Consider the following 22,286-nt stretch of genomic DNA (forward strand, 5'->3'; position numbering starts at 1 on the left):
CTTTACATCGATTTCTCACGGATGTTATTGACAAAGCAGTTTGTTACAAATTTCACTTTGTTAATGCTCCCCTTGAGGTGCTAGAGTTTTTGGTTTGTCGAGACAATGCTTTAAGTCACAAAAAGCCATGTCATTTTGTGAACACCAACGCTCTGCTGGCCAGTAATTTTTGTTTTTATAGTACCGTGTTGCATCCTTTTCTGTCAAATGAAAAGGTGTTATATGATCATAACCGTAATTGTTTCCCCATAGCTGGTGGGGTATTTGAAGTAAGCTGCATGATGAGTGCTGGTAAAGTGGTGAACTAGTACTGGGACTAGTAAATGGGATGGGGATGGGTAGAAGTAAAACTCAAGATGGGGCATGACTGAGAGGGATCCTACATACCATTTAATTTTTGGCACTTGTCTGACATTCACTTTAATTAATGTTGGCCATCTAATATTTAGGACAGCTAGTTTGCAGCAGTTATGAAAGCTTTCTTTTTAGTCAATGGAGAGATAAGCACTACCAGAGAGTGACTGTGTCTGGTCCCATTCCAACAGAGATGTCTAAGATAAACGAATTAGGTTGTCTTAAGGCCAATGAATCTCTCTCTGTTGTCAAAAAACCTAAGGATGCTTATAAGCTTATGGAGCTGCCAGTGATGGAGAGAATGAAAGCAAAAGCCCCTGCAGTGAATACATCTTATCCTTCCCTTACACTCAGTCGTGAGTGACATCTCATTTTGGTGGTTCACATAGGTGGGGCTTATTTTTGTTACTGTCTTTCTGAATGCAAAACACTGCTCAACAGAGTATTTGGTGCAAGTCCATCTCACAACCTTATGCATATGTGTGCTCTTCCAGTTTCCCCAACAAAAATAAGCTTGCTTTAAATTGTACTAACAGCTCATAGGCTCTTTAATGCCCTACAGCGCTGACCTGCTTCACTGGTGGGAAAGGGGGCATGGGACCCTCACTCACCTGGGGCCATTCTTTAAAAGTCTTTAAAATTGCACTCTTCATATACTGCAATACAGTTTAATATAGATATGAGTACAGAGTTTTGGTCATGCCCCTCACCTCTGAATTATTTGATATTTCTGTATCTAGGCCATAGAGAAAGCAGGTACTATGAAAAGGAAACAAGAAACAGAAAATGAGGAAAAGAAATTGTGAATTACTGAGTTTCCTCTGTCAACAGTGACTGGCATTTCCTATTACATGTCCAGAAAATGAGAAAGAATGAACTTGGACAGATCTAATCTGCTTTTGTGGCAACTGAGAGTTTTAAAAAGTAGTTTTAGGCATTAATTTCCATAGCCCTCATGGCTGTTCTGAGGTCACTAAAGCTACCTAGGTTTTGGCAGAAGTATTAGCAATTTTAGTCTCTCCAACAAGAGATACTTTTAACAAACGGCTTTAAAATGGTTTGGCATGGAATCAAGCATTAATGTCATTCCTAAAAGCACAGGGTGGCAGTGAAATCCGGGAGCACTGTAGCATCAGTTCTTCAAAACACAAAAAAAGATGCAACAGATCTGACCCTTCAGCTTCCTATTAAGACGGTGTCAAATTGTACCAATGAACCCTGCCCTCAAGTGCAAGCCCTTGCATGCCACTTCTACAGCATAGTTCAGGATCTGGCTGGAAAACCCATCCCAAGGAATACACAAACAGCTGTTTGCTTATGCAAAGACTGCCCAGTAATGATTTTCTTTCATCTACGGTGTGTAGATGCAAACACGCAGATTGGAGGGTAGCACAAGTCTGACTGAAAATTGCCCCTAAATTTACAGCTTAATCACTGATCACGACTATGGATTTATGGACTACTCCAGATGCCATGTCTGTGATTTTTACTTAATGTGTGTGATTGGATTCAAACGTCTTTGTTCACTTTATTTTCTGATGTCAGAATGTAATGTTAAGATGTAAAGTTACCATTTTGTATTATTTCAATTTATGTGATTTTCACTGCTGAAGCAATGAGAAAACCCAGTTACTGAACCCTGACTGTTATGGTCATCTATGACTTGAGTTAATGGGACTATTTTGTTGGGCTACTGCCACCGCATTGTCAAAATGAGATTTTAATGGAAGGGGTTTTTTGAATTTGGAAAAGAATAAAGTCTTGTGATGGTTACTCAAAACGAACAGTGATGCAGATGCTTTGCTGAAGTCACTATTAGAGTTTTGGGCCAGATTGTACTGTCTCCTTATAGAAATGGAAACATACCCATTTCCTTCCAGTGTGGAAGGAACACAGACCTGTGTCTGTCCAGAGCTTGTCCAGGGCGCTGACAGCCTCATCACACTGCATGCTGGTGGAAACATGGGTAGAACAGACAAGAAAGCTATGGGTAAGCTTCTCGTCCTTCTCCAGTTCTGCAGAAAGTGGTCCATAGCAGTGGCAGAGACAGATGCTACACTCCCTCTTCTGAGCCACCCCTCTGGAGAGCCAGTGCATCACATCGGCATGAAGCCGCCCTTGGCACTTCAGTTCCAACAGCCCTCCAGGACTGAGGGGAAGGCCACGGAGCCCAATGCTAATACAGAGGTCTGTGGCCCTCCCGAAATCCCTTTGAACTTCAGGGAACTTCAGCCAGGGTGAAACCAAAAATTCCAGAGATTTTTTTTCCCAAGGGGAGAAGACCTCCTTCTTTAAGGTCTGCTTTGCCTTTGCAAATTTTTCAAGGCATCCCCCCCATATTTCCCTCCCTACCTCCACACCCCATCTCCCTTCCCCCTATTTTCTTCCCATAGAGCTTTTTACGTAGGAAAGGATGTGAGCTACTAAAACAGACTTTGAAGACAACGGAGAGGATGAACAGTGAGGAATTAACTCAAAGGCTACAGTACTCCTAAGACAGCTTGATTTCCTACTGGTTAACTGAAAACAACTGTTTACTTTTTTGCAGTGAGAAGTTCAACCCCTGTCCTTCAGGTGCTTTGGCAGGATGCTGATGTTTAAGATGCTGAACTTATGCCTACCTTCATAAGAGGCCACCACAGCCATCGATAGTTCCTGATACACTATGATCCCCTAAGTGTGAAAGTCATGTAAGCATCAGTAGTTTGCAAATCTTTAAGGCAGCCCCATCCAGCAACCATTCTGCTCTCTGCTGTCCCCTGTATTCTGCGGAAGCACAAAACACTGTGGAAATTCAGCTATGGGATGATGTGAACCAAAGAAATTTTCCTGAATGTGAACTGGATGGAAAAAGTGAATAGGCTGTAGCAGCTGCACCAGGAGGAAATAACCCTCCTTACTTGGCTCACCTTACCTGCGTGAGAACTGTTGTTGGTTTTGTTACGTACCTGCACACAGGGAAAACAGTCTCTTTTGATTGGTATTGTAGCAAGCTTGGCTCTGTCAGGTCTTATAGAAAAATCCTCAGTTTTACTTTTAGTTTAGGACTACTGATAGAGTAGTAGTAATGAGTTTGCACATATCATTCTGGGTCTGATCCTATCATTAATTTTCCTGTTCTCAAGCAAAATCCCTATCCCCTGAGCTATCACTCAGAATCTTATATAAGAATCAAAACCTTAAGCCCTGGAATTTTTGAATGGGCAGATTTGCTTTTCATGATTTAATGCTCACTGTGTGTAACGTACTTCCTTCGCATTGTATGCCTGAAGGATTGTGACACACCTTTTTGCCAGCACACAAAGCCATTAAACTCTTCCTTCTAAGACAGGTCACATATAAAATGGCTTAAAAAGACAGATATTTCACTTCAAAATTTCCACTAACATGGCTTTGAAGATCCCCCCCTGGTAAGCAGCACTGAACCAGAATCTGTCTCCATGCAGGCTAAAAGCAGCGTTTTCAGGAATGCTCATATTCACGCGTGAAGGCAGCCAGAAAGCAGAAGGCTTCTCAGAGACTCTCCTCAACACAGCCTGCTGTACACAGGTTATCTTGTCTCAGCATTTCTGAGATTGGGGCTACTGCCTGTACTAGCCTGCCAGAACAGCAGCCTAGTGGAGTTTGGTTCAGGACTTCCCTAGAGCAGCACAAACCCCAGATTTATGATCCTTCCCTCAGAAGTGCTCGGGAGCCCCCCGAGCCATGCTGTTTCCTGGGTGCAAAGCCGTGGTGCTTGGCTTGGTCCTGGGGCCATGCTGGTGGCTGAAGCACCAGGGAAGGACTTGCGACGGAGGTGGTACCGCTTCAGTGTCTTTGTGAGTGTGGGGTGGGGTGGACTGAGTTCACAGCGTGGAAGCTGCAGAGCCTGCAGGCAGCCCGCTTTCCCCTGACGGCCCCGGCATGCAGGTATCAGTCACCACAACAGCAGCGTGCCTACAGCTTGCTGCCGATCCACACACTGGGTGGAAAGTGCAATTTTGAGTCCTTGTTGTTGAGCACACTAGTTTCCCCTGGAGGACCCAGCAGTCAGGGAGTAGGCTATCAGAGATGGTTGCTGTCTCCCAGTATGCTCTTAAGGTCATCTCGTTATTGTATCGTGGGAGCACGCGGAGGCCCAGCCAAGATCTGCACTACTTACTTTCTGTACAAACATGTCAGGTGCGAACACCCTATGCCAAAGAGCTTATGGTGTGAGAAAGACAGGCAAGGGATGCTGGGGGAGAAAGGACCCAGAGGTGGAAACAGTCCCGCTCTGCAGAAAACCTTCATGGAGAACACAGGTCTCCTGATTTCTGGATGAGTGACACCTCCGTTGGCACAGGCTGTCTCTTTGAGAGTGCTGCAGGCAATACGGGTGCTGGCTGGTGAAACAGCCCCTAGAGTGAGGATGCAAATCAAGTATGATGAAATAGAATGGCAACGGTTTAGTTATGCAGCCTACTGTGATCAAACAGCATCTTCCCAAGGTATGAATTGTGCTACGGGTTCTGTTTTAGCACAGTAAGACTGGGTTACTAGAGCAGGGTGTGGCAGAACTGTCTGCCAGTATTTCTTTTATTTTTCTGAATCTCATCCTCAGCCACGTGTGCTTGGAATGGTGGCATTTATTCAATTTTTACTAATGATCTCTTCAGCGGCTTCCACTGACTTAATTTTGCATCACCCTGATCCCTTTATGTAGGCTCAAACTCTTCCTGGTCTTGCATCACCCAGCCATGCATCACCCACTGACATTGGATGTAATTTTATTCCATGGCGGCTGTGTATTATCATGCCTAGAGAGTAATGACATAATCCTGGCATATTGTCAGTCTTCGCAATTGAGGTAAGAGTTCTGCTGCTGTTTCTTTTCATCTGGACACAGTAGATCCTTTCTGGATTTGTACTGATATTACTTCGATTACGTTACGAAATCCCTCCCCCCATCTTTGGACTGAGACTACAGTCAAATTTTTCTAAGAGCTATACCGAGATTCTCAAGAGAGCAAATTTTTAGCAGAATTACCCATATGTTCTGAAAGCAAGCCATTGACACAGCATCAAGCAAAGGAATGGCCCAAAATGCTTCAGCAAAGCAGACAATTAAGAAAGAATGGGTAAAGAACCCAACTTTCTGTGTTTTCATCATTCAGGGAATCTCAGCTGTTATGGAGTACCTCAATCAAGGGAACAGAGATGCATTGCTACAGTGCCAGTTTCCATTAACAGACAGGCTGGTCATTGCCATTTTTCTGGGATCAGATACAAATGTGGTTTTAATAGAACTGCAAGTCGGATATAAAATGTGACTTTTTTTTATAACTCATATAGGGCTTGTAACCACAACCCTCATTAATACATATCCTGTGCCATTCCAAAGTGCAGATATCTTTGATGTCTTCCAATATTTTAAAAATTGTGCTTTGAACTGATGAAGGCCAGAATATTAGTTAGTCATAACTTAAGGCTCAGAAAACAATAAGCAAATTCAATTGCAAGGTGCCTTTTTTTTTGCTTTAGGCAAAGAAAATACTGAGGGTGATCAGCTAACTAGAAATTTGTGTTTATATTATATGGGATAAACACAATTATAATTTGCAGTAGGCCTGGACTCTTGATCTTTCCATTCCAGTAATTCAATGTATTCCTTGCTTGCTGAGTCATTTCACTGAGTGCAGAACCTATTGCAATTAATTTCATACCATAATTATCAGGAGAATCCATTTTAGAGACAATATGCTGCTGTAAGGACTGTGGAAGGTACCCCTCAAACTAATCATTTAATATAGACTAGAAACCCCATTTTACAGTGTCTGAATATCAAACACATAGAAGCATTCATTATTTAGTTTACATATATGTGTATACATAAAAATATATTGAGCTTTTTTTATGTAAGTTTATTGGTTGATTTTGAGCAATCTGCGTGTATTTAATGTACTTAACCCAAAACAAAATATGTGTAACTGCATCTTTATGCTACACAATCACTTTACTGGCTGCCATGACTACCGACTAAATGTCAACATGCAAAAGACAATGAAAGGAGACAGTTTGAAAAATCCAATTTTCTTCTGGGTTTTGAATGGAATTTTAATTTTGTGAGACATTTTAAAATAAGGATGTCTCATCAGTTTGAAAAAAGGCATTAGTTTGCTTTCTGCACACAATTGCAAATAATGTATGTAAGTAGATTACTTAAAAATGAAGGGTTCCTATCCTTGCAATAATACAGACAATGGCATACATATTATAATTGTGTTAATTAATAGCAGTATTTGAAATTTGAATGCCAGAACAAAATAAGCTCTTAGTAAATGACTTTTCAGTTTCTGTATAAAACTGTTTGGTATTACAGTTTGCCTGTCGACATAACTCGTATTTGTGGAGGATTTTGCTTTAAAACCCAAGGAGGTGTGATAATGGAAACTGTGTTGCAGATTACCTGATACTCTGCCTTATACTCTGGTACTTTATATCCTATGGCTTAAATCCCTTTTTTCATAACAAAGACTATAGAAATTTAAATGCTTTTATACAAATTTAAGAGTCTACTCAATTGGGTATATGTGGGAACAAGGGGCTGTATTTATTTAATTACAAGATATTCCAAAGGACTGAATTTCTGGGTTTAGAGAAATTTAGTCCCTAATTTAAGAGTCTCCCTGCATAGGAAGCCTATCAACGGTGTGTTTATGCTTGGAGAAATCCTTTGGTTAAAAAATAATGTCTTTAGGTTTTGAAGGACTTTGAAAGCACTGCACAGAGTAAACAAAAATGACAGCAACTCCCTGATCAACCATGTTGATACAAAGCAGATTCTGTAAAACTCATCTTTTCACTTGGTGTTATCTCCTAATAAGTGGGCAGCAGAATGACTAGGAAAAGTACCTTTTGGCAGGTCCCCAAATCTAGAAACTGGGGCTACTTCTAGACATTTCAGTGTTCAATGTTTTCACTATGAAAATCTATTCTCACAGCATTTAAAGACACAAGATAATTTACTTCTAGTCTTCTACACAGTCCTGAAGAGAGTAAAAATGCCCAAGTGAGATTTCAGATGTTTCAGTGTGTGGCTACACAAACCCATAACCATCAGTGCTGAAAGGTGAAGTCTAAGCATCAAAATAGGAACGGATACTGGGGCAGTGACTTTTTTTTAAAAATAAATTTACAGAAATAAATTCAGCATAGGTAGGTTGGCTCTGAAAGTCTCACAAGGAGGAGTTTTTTTGCTATTTCTTCCACCTTTCTTTTAAAGGGGCCATACTGGGAAAATGGAGAGAAGCAGCAGGCCAGAAGCAGAGGTGTGTGTGAAACTACAGGAGGGGAGGTTGAGTTCACCAGTGGTTGAAAGTATGTGATGCTGTGGAGTGCACCTGAGGTACCGCATCCAGTTTTGGGCCCCCCAATTTAAGAGGGACATGGAGGAAGAGGTGAAGGTCCAGTGGAGGGCTACCAGGAAGGTGAGGGACCTTAAGCATGTGGCCTGTGAAGGGCAATGGAGGGGGTCAGGTTTATTTAGTTGGGTAAAGAGGTGGCTAAGGGACAAGCTGCTTACAACTATTGGAAGGAAAGATCAATGAAAGACAGACCCAAACTCTTTTCAGATAACAGAAGAAAGAACAACAGCCACAAATCGTGGTTTGGGAAGTTGTAAGATCATCCATTCAGGAGTTGGCTAGACAAAGTGGCAACGGTACTTCTTCAAGCAGGAGGGCAGGCTAGATAACCTCTAGATGTCCTTCCAACCAGTTTCTCCATAGTTCAATTCCCAGAGCGAGCTCAATTTTTTGTGTGCCACTGTGGGAGGGAGGGCTTGTTAGCAACTTACAGCCCCAGCTCCACTCCTCTTTGTTATTCACATCTTTTAGTGCTTGCTATCCCAATGCTTAAATTGGCAGGAATCTCCTGCAGCCACCTTCCATGCTTCTTCTAAAGTACTTGGACGTGCAAAAAGAACAGCTTCTCTAAACATCTTTTTGAAGTCTGCAAATACAGCAAGCTTGGTTTTTCTGTAATTAAAAGTCTACCACCTTCACAGGCAGCTTATCCACAAGACATGTAGTCAGTGCAACATCTCATCTCACTGGCCCTCTGCACTATTGCCGTCATTCAGGATTTGTGCATTGGCTGCAGACTCTTGGTAAGCTCATCCCCAGCACACTACAGAACCAAATCCCTCGGGCTCCTTTCCTGGCTCTTCCCCCAACCACCCACTCACTTGCTGCCCTCCATCCAACCTCCCTTCTTGCCAAAGAACCTCCTGGTTTCCTTTTGCCATGTTCCAAGAGCATCTTGTTGGGGTAGCACCAGGAAGAGACCCCAGCTGTTCAGCGGCCGGACTTCAGATGTGGCCATCACCATAGGCCACCTCCCCAGCCATCCCACCACTTTTCTGAAATGCAGTCTTCCAAGTACCCTTTCAGATTTGGTAAAAACTCTCTCAGCATTTAAGCTTGCTTGCAAAGCAAGCAATAAGCCATACAGAGTAGACACAGGCAATAAAAAAGATACATAAAAGCAAATAAAGAGAGTTATTATCACTATTCTTTTAAATTTTGGCTTTGCCTCACTGGGACGATTTTGTAGAGCCAGTGGAGTCTAAATGATCATTTTATTCTTGGAATTGTTGCAAATAAAATAGCAGTCTGGTCATCAGTGAGTATTAACTTCTGTAGCTCAACAAATCTGGTGTCTCTGCAAGTTTTGTTATTGAGCAAAACCATAAAATCATATTGGAAATAGAGCACATGGATATAAATGTGCTTGTTTTTACCAGAAATTGGCACAATTGAAAACATTTATATAGATCAAACTTAAGACCTAATCCAGACCATAAAATAACTCAGAGATTTATTTAATTGGTCGTTCTTTGCTTTTTTTAGTAAAACTGATTTGAGCAGTGACAACAATCAATGAAGTGACCTGTGTGAAGTCAATAACCTTGCCTCTTGCTAGGTGACAAGCATTTTCCAATTTGCACATCCTTTCTTAGCCTGAGAAAAAATACATGCAAAGTAGGTATGCTAAGATAAAGCTTCAGCCTGAGCATCCACTGAGTTGTGGCCATTTATCAGTGGTCCTCTAGAAGCCCATCTAGAAGATATGGCCCGTGTCCTGCATCACTCTGCTGTCATGAACTTCTCCTAACTCCCAGTAAAATTAATTACAATAGTTTGAAGTTTTTGTCAGCCCTGGTCTTGAGCTGATTAATACTGTTTTACTAGCAATCAGATCATTCGTGGATGAAATCCCAGCCTCATTTTAAGTCAATCAAAAAGCTCTCTTCGACTTTGGTGCATTTAAGTTTTATCCAATAGATGCTTTCTGGGGGGGCTTTCTAAGATGAAACTTTTGAGGTATTCGTTACGTATCTGTTATTCTGTGGCTTTCAGATTTTTCTCTATAATCTTTAACTAAACTATCTATGCAGCTATTATTACTAATTACCTGATTTATACTTCTACTATTGTATCCTACCATGTCTTTATGCATACATTCAAACATCTGATTGCCTCCATTAAGAAAAGAATGATACCACTCAACAGCATATTGCTAAAATTTATCACAGTTAAGCATAGATTATAAATATTATTGAGTAATTTAATCAGAAGATGTGTAAAATTAATGAGAAGAAAAGAAAAATAAAGAATGACAGCCTCTTCTTTGAAACCATGCTGATGGTGCAAAGAAATTAGTATATTATTCAGAATTGATTAAATTGGCTGACAGAGAACATTTGCTGGTGGGATATTTTTGTTGCAATTGATGCTACAACAAAACTAGGACAAGAACCACTGGTCAAAGGAAGTGACCTGTGTTTTAAGCCACTTTGCTCAAATTTGCATAATAGAAATACATTGATTTTTGAAGATGTAAAATTAATGCATAAATGTCTATACTATAACAATTTATATAGACTTTCAGTAATGTGACTGCTCCCAATTTAGTCTTTCATGATCCACCTCTGTTTTTCATCTTTTGTCTTCTCCTTCCCTCTTTTATACTGTTTTTCAAGTTAGTGATTTTTTTCCTGTTCTGAAATATTACTGAAGATTTCTAGAATTCATTTGCTCTGTCAGTCTATTTATTTCTCTGTAGCAATCTATCTATCTATCTATCTATCTATCTATCTATCTATCTATCTCTATTTTTCAGCAGTACTGGCCTCCACTTACACATTTGCTCTTGATGAATTCAGAGACACTGCTTTGCTACTAAATTAACCACATGAGGAGTTGATCCCTGCAGAGATGCTCCATTGATTTCTGTGGGGCTCTGGTGTGAGGGTGCTTGGCTCATTTAGAATAAAAAAGGATCATCACTTGCAATACCTATATTTTCAGGGCACTATGCACCAGCATATCCCAGCATCAACAGTCTGTCATTAAAGGCAAATCAGAGCTGCTTCTGTGCTGTTCAGCCTGTCCTTTGTAACAGACTTATCAAACTTCCAGGACTGGCTTGGCCGTCATATTTTTCAGTATGTTCTAAAAGTAGCAGGAGCTGGATATATCCAAACGTCAACTTACAACAGCCTGTTTTTTCTCTTTTGTTGTATAATCAAATTCTTTTTCCCATATAAAAAAGTCTCTTTTCCTGTATAATCAAGTTCTTCTTTATTAGTGCAGCTGGCTTTTATATGACTTTTCAAAATAAGAAAGGAGACGTTTCCTTCCTAAGCTGATGCTTCAGGAGATTTAAAGAGGGAAAAAATGGGTTCACCAGATGTAAATCGACATGAGTCTACTACCATAGATTTCCACTGGTTTAGGATCTAATTCTAGCAAGACTGGTATTCCTGGCATTTGCACATCTTAGGCACTTAAATGTATGACCCATAGACCACAGTGAGCCATTGCTATTTCCCATCTTCCACTGCATTAGAAAACATGGGAGTCCTCCTTCCACTGACCATCGCTTTGGTAAATTACAATGATTTGGCCTACAGTCTTCTTGGCTGGAGGGCTGCCTCTTGCTGAATTTTGGACAAGCTTTTAGCAAAAATCATTTCACTATTTCTGGGAAGATGACTAGGGAAAAATACATGCACATGGTAAACTAAACAAGCACTTACTGCATTTGTTTGAAAGGCTCTAGCACTCTGTGCCAGGAAATCATTCCTCATTTGAAAAATCTGTCCAGGCCTGGCTGTGGAATAAGTCATTGAAATATCTGATTTCAGGCTTCAGCCGTGGCTGGGAGAGACATGTCCAAGCTTTACAGCCAATTTCTCTGATGACACTTTGTGTTGGACATGACTGATTCCACATGGGCTGAGAGTGATGCTTCAAACACGGCTCCTCTTGGTCACTGTGGACCAGAGGAGCGCTGGAAATTGGAAAAAAAGAAGAGGAAACAACTATCCTGTGGTCTTAATTCCTGCCCTTCCGGCCCCACAGAAGTGTGGAGGATTACCAGAAGGAATGGGCTGTGTGAAGAGGTGAGAGTTGACTCCGCCTGGTGGAAGAAATTGCTGAGAGCAGATGAATTAAAAAAAAAAAGAAGAAAAAAACCCCCCAAATGTAAGGTCAGTCAAGGGATGGCATGATTGAAACTGGACCAAGAATGAGGGTGACACTGTAACTGACTGGATAATGAGAATGAGTTAAGAAAATGAGGGAAAGGGTACCAAGGAAATGGACTGGAACTGGAAATCAGTAGGTGGTGGGGATGGAGCAGATGGGAAACCCTGATTAGCAGGGCAGATTGTTCACAAGAAAGTTCAGAGTTGTCTGAAATAGAAATCTTCCTGACTGCTAGCTCAGACCTTCATCTCATATGTAAATGGCACTAAAAAGACTGTAAAAATATTAGAGTAGCAGCTCAGGGACAGACTGAGGTCCATCTGATATAATATTCTGTTTCCAGGATACTTTTTCTTAATTTTTGTTTTAATCTAGGAAATTATATCTGTGTAACTACATAGAAATGTACTAAATGTAATTTTGTAACCTTTGTATTGTAGCTTACTCCTGTTTGCTTCTCTAAATGCCTTGAATTTTCTGCCAGGGTTCGGTATTTATTTTTATTATTGCAATTTTTTACCCTTGACAGTACTTTTCTCATCTTTTGTGCAGAAATCAGGATGCCGGCAGAGCTGAGGCCTCTGAATAGCATTGGCAAGCTATGCAAAGTAATACCTAAAATTTTGCAGAACACTTTAAAGTACCTCTGTCATGTTTAATCCTGTTTTTCAGGCCTCTCAGCACTAGCAGGTGAAATTCTTTACACTGTTACTCTAACACAGTATGATTCTTTAAGTAAGGTATTTCCCTTCTTTATGTTTCACTGCAAAAAATGTGAATGCACTTCAAAAGGGAGTAACTTGAATCCTTGGTGCCGATTAAAATATATATGTAACTTACTATTACTGTTCTTAAGAAGTCATTATTGGTATTTTACTTCAAAAATAATGATGTTTAGAGGTGGAATATTGTTTCCCCAGAAAGAAGCTGTTTGCCTTAAGAACAATTGTTTTCTTGACAAATATTAAAGATTTCAGTTTTTAAACAACAGTGAGTATGGGCTTCTTTCCTATCTACAACATATAATATTGAAAGCTCCCTGACTGCAGTCTTGACAGCATCAAAAAATGTCTAAACACACAGAAAAGATATTAGCTTAGAAATAGTCTTTTGTATTACACCTACATAATAAATTGAATAAATGCCAGTACCTGGAGAGAAAGACTGTATATTCAAGTGACTATAAACATGACTCCTGAGTGACATCAGTTGCTCTTTCTTTTCATGAGTGATGTAAGAAACAAATATATCAAAATAATTAAATGTGGTATTTAGTAATGGCTGATAAAATGGGTTACAGAAGTGAATTTCACTTCCAAAAAATGTCTTTGAAAAATTACAGAGCTTGATTCATGCATTCATTTTAAATTAAGATTTCCTTGGAGCATGCAAATGTTTCTTACAGCTCCATTCAGGTAACTGGAGGATTTGCAGTGCAAATATACAGTAAACAAAAAAATTTCATTTTTGCTACACTTTTATATACAAATGTAGGTAAACATTTTTGTGCATCTTTGGCCTGGCTGTGGTCTCTACAGTCTTTTGAATGGAAAAAATAATAACCGTAATAATATTAGACACTTCAGGGAGCTCTGCTAATGGAATCACATCAGGAGTCATCCTAGTGGAAACCAGAGGGTGAATTTGAACATATGTGTATTAGAAATCTTAGGCCAAAAGGAAAATTTGTGTTTTCAATAACTTTAGAAAGGATCAAAAATAGTATCAAGATCAAAAGTTATAGCTATGTAGCCACTTAGTGGCCAGTGAATATATTTAAATGTAAAAAACCTTAAGCATTAAAAGGTACCTTAGCTAGCTTCAGGTAAAGCATACCTTAGCTTAATATAAATTCTCAATTTGAAGACCTCTACGCCAATCAGTAGTATAAAATATACACATAATTATTTTTTCTTTACCTAAGAAATTCCCTAAGGATTATAAAAAGTACCTGAATAGCACAGAATGCTAATACAGCTTTAGAAGGTATGTTGCTCTGTTTCCTAATCTGATCAGTACGGATTTTTGCAACTTCTATAACATCAGAGCATTGTTACACATTTCCTTGCAGTATGGAACATAATCTCACATCACAGCTCTGAGGTAAGTATGTAAGATTATCCCCATCTTAATGAAGAGAAAGTCAGGTCATAAAATGATTATGGGACAAATCCAATAAAGTAGCTAGGTGCCTAAAATGATATTTAAGAAAAATTCAGGCTTCTAAATCCAAAATGTGGATTCTGCAAATTCCTGCATGGCTGCAGAGAGGTTGTGAAAATCATAAATACCACAATCTGTGCTCTTCAAATTGGCGGTGCATTGTAGGGTGCTACTTTTTTGTACAAGCAAGGTTGCCTCAGACTTGCAATGTTTAATCCCCTAACATTGGGAATTGGGTGTTCTTCCAACCCAGACCCCATCCTCTGAAGAAATCTGTGTAGCCTATTTCCTGAGAGCACGTGGCACACATAGATAGGACAGGGTCCTTCATAAATGCAGGGGCAGCCACTCCTTTCTTTTAAAATGCAGCTGAGGGGAATGCAGGGGCAGCCACTGCTCTCTGTTAAAATGCAGCTGAGGGGAAACGTTGCTGGCCGTCTTACTCCTGCCCTTTGGGACAACTGTCTACAGTGAGCACTTGCGACTGGGAAATGCCAGACCTGGGTTCAATCTCTTCCAGAAAGGAGGGGATTCAAGCTGAAGGGTCCTAACTGCCACCCAAAGAAACTCAAGTTTTATTTTCTGCTCCCACAACTGTTTCTATTTTGCTGTATCATGCAAAATCCGGCGATGGTCCTATAAGCCAGGGCTTCCCAGTTCCTAGGTGGAGGTCATCCTCCCTGCTGTGTGCTCTCTCGTCCCCTCTCCAGCACGATGCTTTTCCCACGGCGGGGGGGGGGGGGGGAAGGGGCCACAGCTTGGTGGCTCTGGTGTGCTCTGGGGAGGGAGGACATGCAGGGACAAGGGCCACCACATCCCACCACCACACCTGGAGGTCAACCACCAGCTGTTTGGCTGAGGGGCAGGAGTGTGCCCATCGCCACCTCTTTTTCCTCCCACCACGATGGAGGAGACCGAAGCAGGGCTTCTCTGCGGCTGCGGGTGAAGTGCCCGAGGACGGCTGAAGTCTCACCGCTCCCCCCTGCACCTCCCTCCGGGTCACTGAGTGATGAGTACCCTCACTCTGGGCAAACCTCAGCGATGCGCTGTGACCGTAGCCAGAGGCACTGACCTCTGCCCAGGTGTTGTGGAGGTACAGTCACACCTGTATCCCACCGCAGGTGCCCTAGAGGCTTACAAACACTATCCTCAGCCACCTCTCTAAACTAAACCACCTGCTTGGGGCAAAACTGGTGAAACAAACCCCAACAATCCTGTTTTGTGATTGCGTCCCTGGAGGATCACAATTTCTCCACGCAATAACTGCTACAACAGTGATGGGTTTTGTGTATCGGAATGAGTGCATAAATCATAATTTATTTAAGAACTATTTGGATCAGACAGCTGTACCTGCAAAAAAAATAACATTTCTAAATGTATTCAGCGAAGTCTACTGTTTTGTGTGGATACTGTGCATCAGTTTAACTGCACATCCTGGCAGAAAGAGCTTAAATTCACTTCATTTGTTAAGTTATGTATTTGCAGACAGGAAAAAGAAAAACATCGTAAGTGGAAGAGAAAATTAAATAATTACAGAGCAGCTTTGTATGCTGGTATTGCTCAGACACACGATGTCTTGAATACTTTGTTCCCAGGAGCCAGCATTTCCGCATCAGTCCAATTTTTTGACTGAGGAGGCAGGTCTGTGCTGACTGAGGTCTTCAAAGCAATTTTTCTCTGTTTCTCAAAAGTGCTGAGCAACTAGAGCAATAGATACTGCCTGCACTGTAGTGATGGGTGCCCAGCACCTTGCAGGACTGAGGTATGCGTCCCAGGTAGAATTGCTGGCTGATGTTCACAGGGGGACTCACACTTCCAAGTGAGATCAACAGTATTTTTAAACTGAATGAAAACCAACACCACCTCAGACTGTGTCCACAGAATTCATAGCATGACGACTGTGCATAGCCTAGAAAGAATTGTGAATAGCAGCCATTCCTTCAAATCAGCTATCAATTTCTGTGTCCCCACGGGCTAAAGCTGATTGTGCTGAGGCCAGTGGCTGAACTCCCCTGGCTCCAGTGAGGCAAGACTCATTTGCAAAGTTGGTTCATCTATCATCCATTTTATGGCTACTGCTGAAGAAGACATGGTCTCTACAAGCCACCTGATGAGAGCAAGTGTTTTTGTTTATAAAGGTGATTTATATGGAGAACTAACGTTGGGTTTTTGAAGGTAGTTACTGCAGAGGTAAGTAAGCACTGCTGGTTCATGATGCGACATTTGCTCCTCCTTAAAGCATTGGGCAGAACTACCGGCAGTGCCAGGATAAAGGGCTTTGAAGCCTGATAATTTAAGTTGAAAAGCAAATGTACTCAATATATATCCAGCCTGGGGAGAGCATGCGCTGCAAGAAGACTTGTGGGAGCACTTCACTTCCAGCTGTGTCGTTGCCCACTGGTCACAGGGCTAGGAGCCACCCTCAGTCCCGTACGTTCAAGTGACGGCTTTCTTGCTGTATAATCTTTAGCAAAGCTTTTAGTGAGTTAATTTTCCAACTGTATCAATTGTTTGGAGTGGCACCATTTTAGGATGCCTACTTTAAGACACCTAAGGCTTGATGTTTTTCAGGAGTGCTGAAGATCTCTTGTTCCTTTTGACTACAAACTAATAAGGTAGTTAAATTAGACCTGCATGAAAATGCTGCTGCACAGGTCAAGCATTGCCCAGACCTACCTGCCGTGGGAACCCTCTGATCTCTGTGTTTCAGACTATATAATAAAGCCTACTTCTCACAGAAGGCTTTTAGCAGAATTAATTAGTTAATGTTGTATAGTCTTTGAATGCTAAAATGCTATCTAAATATATTGCTGGATATGAGTGTCCCATCTCTCTTCTGTAATGAGCTTTTTAAATTAATGCTATTAATTTGAAAATGGAGAATTCTTTTCTAAAGAGATGAATATCAGTGTCACCTGAGAAAAATCTAACCATGAGGTTAGATTACACATATATTTATAGTAAAAAATAGGCATGCAAAATGTGATCTAGTGAAATGTACTATTGTAGTACAAATACCAAAGAAATTAAAAAAAAATAATCCAGGCTTAATTAATTAATTAAAGGAAATTTAAATTGAAAAAAATCAATGTGAATGAATTACAGGAATAGGTTATTAAACAGGGAAGCCTTTAGTCTAAATAGAACTTATATTGGGACAAAGAGGTGATAGAGGTGGAGGTGAGAGAACATTTTGGAAGTGTTCAAGCAGCTGAATTTTATTTTTATTTCCTCAGCATGTTACGGGATCTCTTCCATAAGATGACGGAATAGATGACACTCCCTCCTCCTGCCTGTATACTTCACAGGGTAAGTAAAGAACTGCTATGAGGCAGTATAAATTCTTAGCCATATGGACTGTTTTTAAAATTATTACTGCCTTAATTCTCAAAAGCAGGAAAAGTAATCTACTCTTTAAAAACAGGAAAAGAATGTGAATTGGTGTTAACCTTCACTTCTCCGGTGAATTGTACTTGCCAGTAACTTTATATTAGCTTAGTAACCACAATTCTCAGAAAAATAAACAAATTGAGATGTTTCTTCTGCTAGATCTTGACAAAATTTGGAATAATGGTGTCTCAGTCAAATCACATTTCTGCTAACATTATGAGGCAATAAACTCTTTTCTGAATCTTGTCTACATTCATTCTCATCTTAAAAGTAATTTCCTATTTGTCTATTCAGATATATAATTTTCTGACAGTTGAAAATAATTCGGTCTTGACTTGTGTTCATTTATTTATAAAAGGGGAAGAACTGTATTTATTTATAAAAGGAGAAGGTAAAAACCTTCTGCTAAAAACTGCATAATACGGAAAGGAGCATGTTCAGTCCAAATTCAGCCTGGCGCTTAGCCATATGTTGTTTAACTCGAAGCTTGTCGCTGCCATTGATGTCCAGATGACTACTCATGTGCAATTGTTGAAGATCAAGCAACTGTTTAAGTGTACTGGCAAATCAGAGGCAGAATGCTTACCCCTTTGCAGTAAAAAAGCCTAGTTATTAAAATAATTGAACCAGTTAAACTCACAACCATACACTTATTTATGACTTCATAGGTATGTTTACATACCAGATAAAACAATAATGTAGTACTCACTTAATAGACAAACTTAGCAGTGACATTGCATCCATCAAGCTAAGTATCGAGGTCTGAGCTTGTAACTAAAATGCGAATGACAAAGTAGAAGAACAACTCTGAAGCACTTTTACAACAGTTTAATCAGTCTTACTGAGATACGCAAAGGAGGCAGCGTGGGGCTGCCTGAATTCCCGTATCCTCATAATCCCACCCATTTATCACCTCACAGAGTTCCTGACTATCTCAAAAGGAGCCTGAACTAAAACACTTCTTTAACACATTATTAACACATACCCCATGTATTTCTGTTAAACAACTTCCTATAAAATAAACAAGAACCATAACTGGGACTGAGACTTTCTCTATGATAATTGTCTGAAGATGTTTTCATAATAATATTCTTTAAATTAAACACCAAGAGGAAACAATGAAATAATGGTTTCGGACACCTTTTTTAGTTCCAGTGCCATCACTGGCTGCTTCACCCTCGCACTGCCACGTACATACCCTAAGAAAGTTTATCCAACCAAGTACATGGCCTACCAGGTCTGCAGTGACCACACCTGAAAAAGCTGCTGATTTATCTAACACACATCCTGTATGGTGGGGAGCATAAGGTATGAAGGAGTCCATCCATACAATCCAGATTTCATTTGGAAGATGGCGTCAAGGGGAAGATGCAATTTAAAAGCCCTCAGAATTTCTGTACAGTCGTGTTATATGAAATTTTAAAATAAGACACAAAGACAAATAAATAAATAGATGTGTGTGCGTGCGTGCACGCCTGGTGTCCATCATTCATGTACTATGTAAACTAAACAGAAAGAAGAACTTCATGAGCATTCAGGGTGTGCTGAGCTCCGGAAGTTCTTGCAGCTATTGAAATGCCTACGTAAGTCAAAGGAGCTTTTCTTGAAAACCTTTTATTTAACGGAGCCTAGGAGAAAATGACGCTTAATTTTGCTTTCTGTGGCAGAATATAAACACAGGCTTATCAAGTTATTTAGCATCTGCCTAACCTGAGTCATGTGAAGAGTTCTGTCCAAAGCCAGTAGGACTATTCACATGCTCAAACTCAGACACCTGCTTAAGTGCCTTGCTGGACCAGGGCCAGAAACATAATAGTGGGCCAGCTTAAGCTGATTAGAAATGTACTGTTGGCTCCAGTGGCAGCAGGATCTAGCCTTTATTGCCACTTTGCAAAATATGGTGCTCAACAGGGGAAAAAAAATCAGGCGCTCTGTATTCTCTCAGTGGTCCACTGGGTAAAGCTTGAGTGCAAAACAAATGTAGCTTATTTAGCACTAACTGGAAATGCGTATGACTGAGAATGCCTCTATTTTTCCCCATGAAAATAAAATTTGTTGCTTTGAAGAAGCTCTTGAAATAAAGTGGCTTATTCTAATAGGCTGCCTAGATCCAAATTTTCTCAACAAATAACTATAATAAGGAAGAATAAGGTTTAAAGAAAAGGTGAAGAGAACCCTTAACCTTTGTGAGTTTAAAGATGGAAGATGCTTTTAATAACCTATCTTTCATTTTTTAATTGAATGCTGCTGTAATTAGTATTTTTAGAAACCTGAACTAGGTAGTTACATTGCTTTTTATTGCTTCTGTATGTAGCTTGTTAACCAGGTATTAACAGGCAAACTGGCGTGACACAGTCAACCCATCTCCGGGCAAACCTAACGATTCCAGGCATCTCTCTTGCTGCAGAAACCTTCGTATTTGTGTGCTGCGAGGTCATTAACCTAAGGCTGAAGAGCCCTTTCTTCCCTAGTGACAGAATTCCTAACAGGGCCTTCTGCAGTGATAAGTCTCCAACCGACTACAAATTATCAATACTGATTACCAGATTACTGCAGTGGGGAGGGGATGGCGTGCTCGGCACTGCAGGGCTGGCCAGACTCCCACAGCCCTTGTCTCCCTCCTCTATTTGCATCTACAGCTGTCTCATGCCTTGTTCCCAGGGGTGCCACAGCCAGGTTAAAACACTTTCAATCCACACCCGTTATTCCTCGGGAGCAGAACATCAGCATTCGAATAAATAAATGTGTAATGCATCGGATACAGCCAGTGCCAGGAGGATTCGGTATAACTTTGTGCAATGTGATTAAGAGGGGTAACAGAGTCTGGACAGAACGGGAATTTGAGTGGGATTTGCTTCTTGGGGAAGGATAATGATTGTGTTGGAGCTCTCCATCCTTATTCTGTGGGATTTGTGCGTACATGACTTTAATAGTGAATGATTGTGAAAACTCGAATTTGAATGCGTCAAACGTAGGCTCTGCCTCATTCCACACACTCCCCCCCCCCCCCCCCAAAAAAAAAAGAGAAACCCCACAAGAAAAACGAATGGAGGAGAAATAGGGTCTGGATGCTTTCCGCAGCCGGACCCCACGGTCGTTCTTCTCTTGCTCCCACACCCTCCGCCGCCGTCTTCCGCTCCCCCCACCCACTCCGGCAGCCTCCCTCGAACAAAGGGGCCGGAGCCGGGCTGCTGCCTTTCGCTCCCGCCGCTGGCGCCGGGACGAGCGCCCCGTGCCCACGAGGGACCCCCCGAGGGCAAAGGGCTCCCCGAGACCCGCAGGGTCCCCGCGGCCGGGGCTGCGGCGGGGACCCCGCACCTCCCGCGGCCGCGCCCCGCCCCGCCCCGCCCCGCCCGGCCGCTCCCCGGGGGGCGGCGCGCCGCGGCGGCAGGGCGCAGGGTGCGGCTCCTGGCCGGGGGCGGGAACCGGGGGGGGGGGGGGGAAGGATGCTTCGCTTGCGGCTGAAAAACGCAAGCTAACAACAGCCCCGAGAGCTGCCCCCCGGGAGAGAAAAACAGGGTGGGAACTGCTACAAAATACCAGCCACCCATAATGCAGTGACCTACTTCAGCTCCCCCCCCCCCCGTCCCCCCCGTCCCGCAGACTGCAGGTGCGGGCAGCGCCGGGGCAGCAGGCAAGCGGCGGCTCCTTCTTCTAGCCCTCCCCCCCGCCCCCAGCGCCGGGCTGGGCGCGGCCGGCCCGCAGTGCGCGCCGCCGCAGGTGCCCGCCCCGCTGCAGCCCCCCCCGCCGGCAGCACGGGCCCCCCGCGCCCCCCGCCGCCGGCCCGGCCCGGCCCGGCCCCCCCCGCCCCGGGCCGCCGCCCGCAGCCCCCCCCCCCCCCCCTCCCCGCCCCCGCGGTGCTGGGTTTCGGTCGTCCGTGCTTTTCCTCCTGCCCTCCTTTCTTCTCCTCCCCACGCGGTTCCTTTCAGAAGCGGAGGGGAGCGCTGGCCTTGGCCGACGGGGGCTACGGGGGCGGTGGGAGGCGTATTTATAGCGGGGATAACTTTCCGGCTCTTTTTCTTCTTTTTTTTTTTTTTTTTTAAAATGTGCCATAATATATATATTCGTCTTTAAAATAATGAAAGCCGTTTCAAAATTAGGCTGTGCTCCTGTGCCGACCTCACCCATCAGTCAATAATGAACCTGATCTCAGGTTAGGACGTTAAAAGAGCCCCGGGATCCCCCACCCCCTCCCTTTTATTCCGATCAAAGAAATTAAAAATACATTTGGCGTTGTCTTGATTTTTTCCTAAACTTGAGGGACACTGAGAAGAGCACCCGGTGTAGGTAGCGGTCCTAGGAAATAGTGGCCGTTGTACGGGCTGAAGAAAAAGAGACGCGGTTTCTTACCCATTGCTGTTTTAGCCATGGTGGGACGTGCAGGCTCTCAGAGGCGGTGAAGGCAAAGGGGTCCAGCTACAGCAGTGGAGAGAGGGAGAGAAGACTGAATAAGGCACTGAGTCAGCAGAGTGGGGCTGTGCAAGAGAAGGAGCAAGAGGCAGGAGCCCATGAATAATTATCACTCCTCTACCAAAGCAGATTGGCTCTAGAGGTCCCCTGACATGACTCCTGCGGAGCCAGAATCTCCGGGCATTAAATATTGATCCACCAATGGTGCTGGAGTACAAAGTGCCAAAATGCAGTTTGAAATGGAAATCAGTCCTTGAATGCCTCTCCCCCCTCAGTCTGGCTTTAATAGTACATTCCATGTCAAATGTTTTATGTCTTACAGGAAAAAAGCCTATTGGTGTTGAAGGTTCTGCTGTTGCTACCTGTAAAACATGCACAAATTCGTTTTAACACATTTTATTCCAAAGATACAACAAAAAAAGGGACCGATGCACAGGATTTCCTAAACCGTTTCAG

The 22,286-nt window shown here is 42.3% G+C and overlaps 1 protein-coding gene across 1 annotated transcript in view; it reads right to left on the minus strand.

Annotated features, from left to right (window-relative positions):
* The window catches only part of STMN2 (stathmin 2), a 41,921-nt gene extending 19,897 nt beyond the window's left edge, over positions 1-22,024 (minus strand). Inside the window, exon 1 of the mRNA XM_030012602.2 lies at positions 21,771-22,024. Within this exon, the coding sequence (XP_029868462.1) occupies positions 21,771-21,789 (19 nt within the window). The 5' untranslated portion in view covers positions 21,790-22,024. The remainder of the gene's footprint in view (positions 1-21,770) is intronic.
* Positions 22,025-22,286: the final 262 nt, after the last annotated feature.

This window comes from Aquila chrysaetos, chromosome 4 (assembly GCF_900496995.4).
Source record: "Aquila chrysaetos chrysaetos chromosome 4, bAquChr1.4, whole genome shotgun sequence".
In the NCBI taxonomy this organism is placed as follows: domain Eukaryota; kingdom Metazoa; phylum Chordata; class Aves; order Accipitriformes; family Accipitridae; genus Aquila; species Aquila chrysaetos.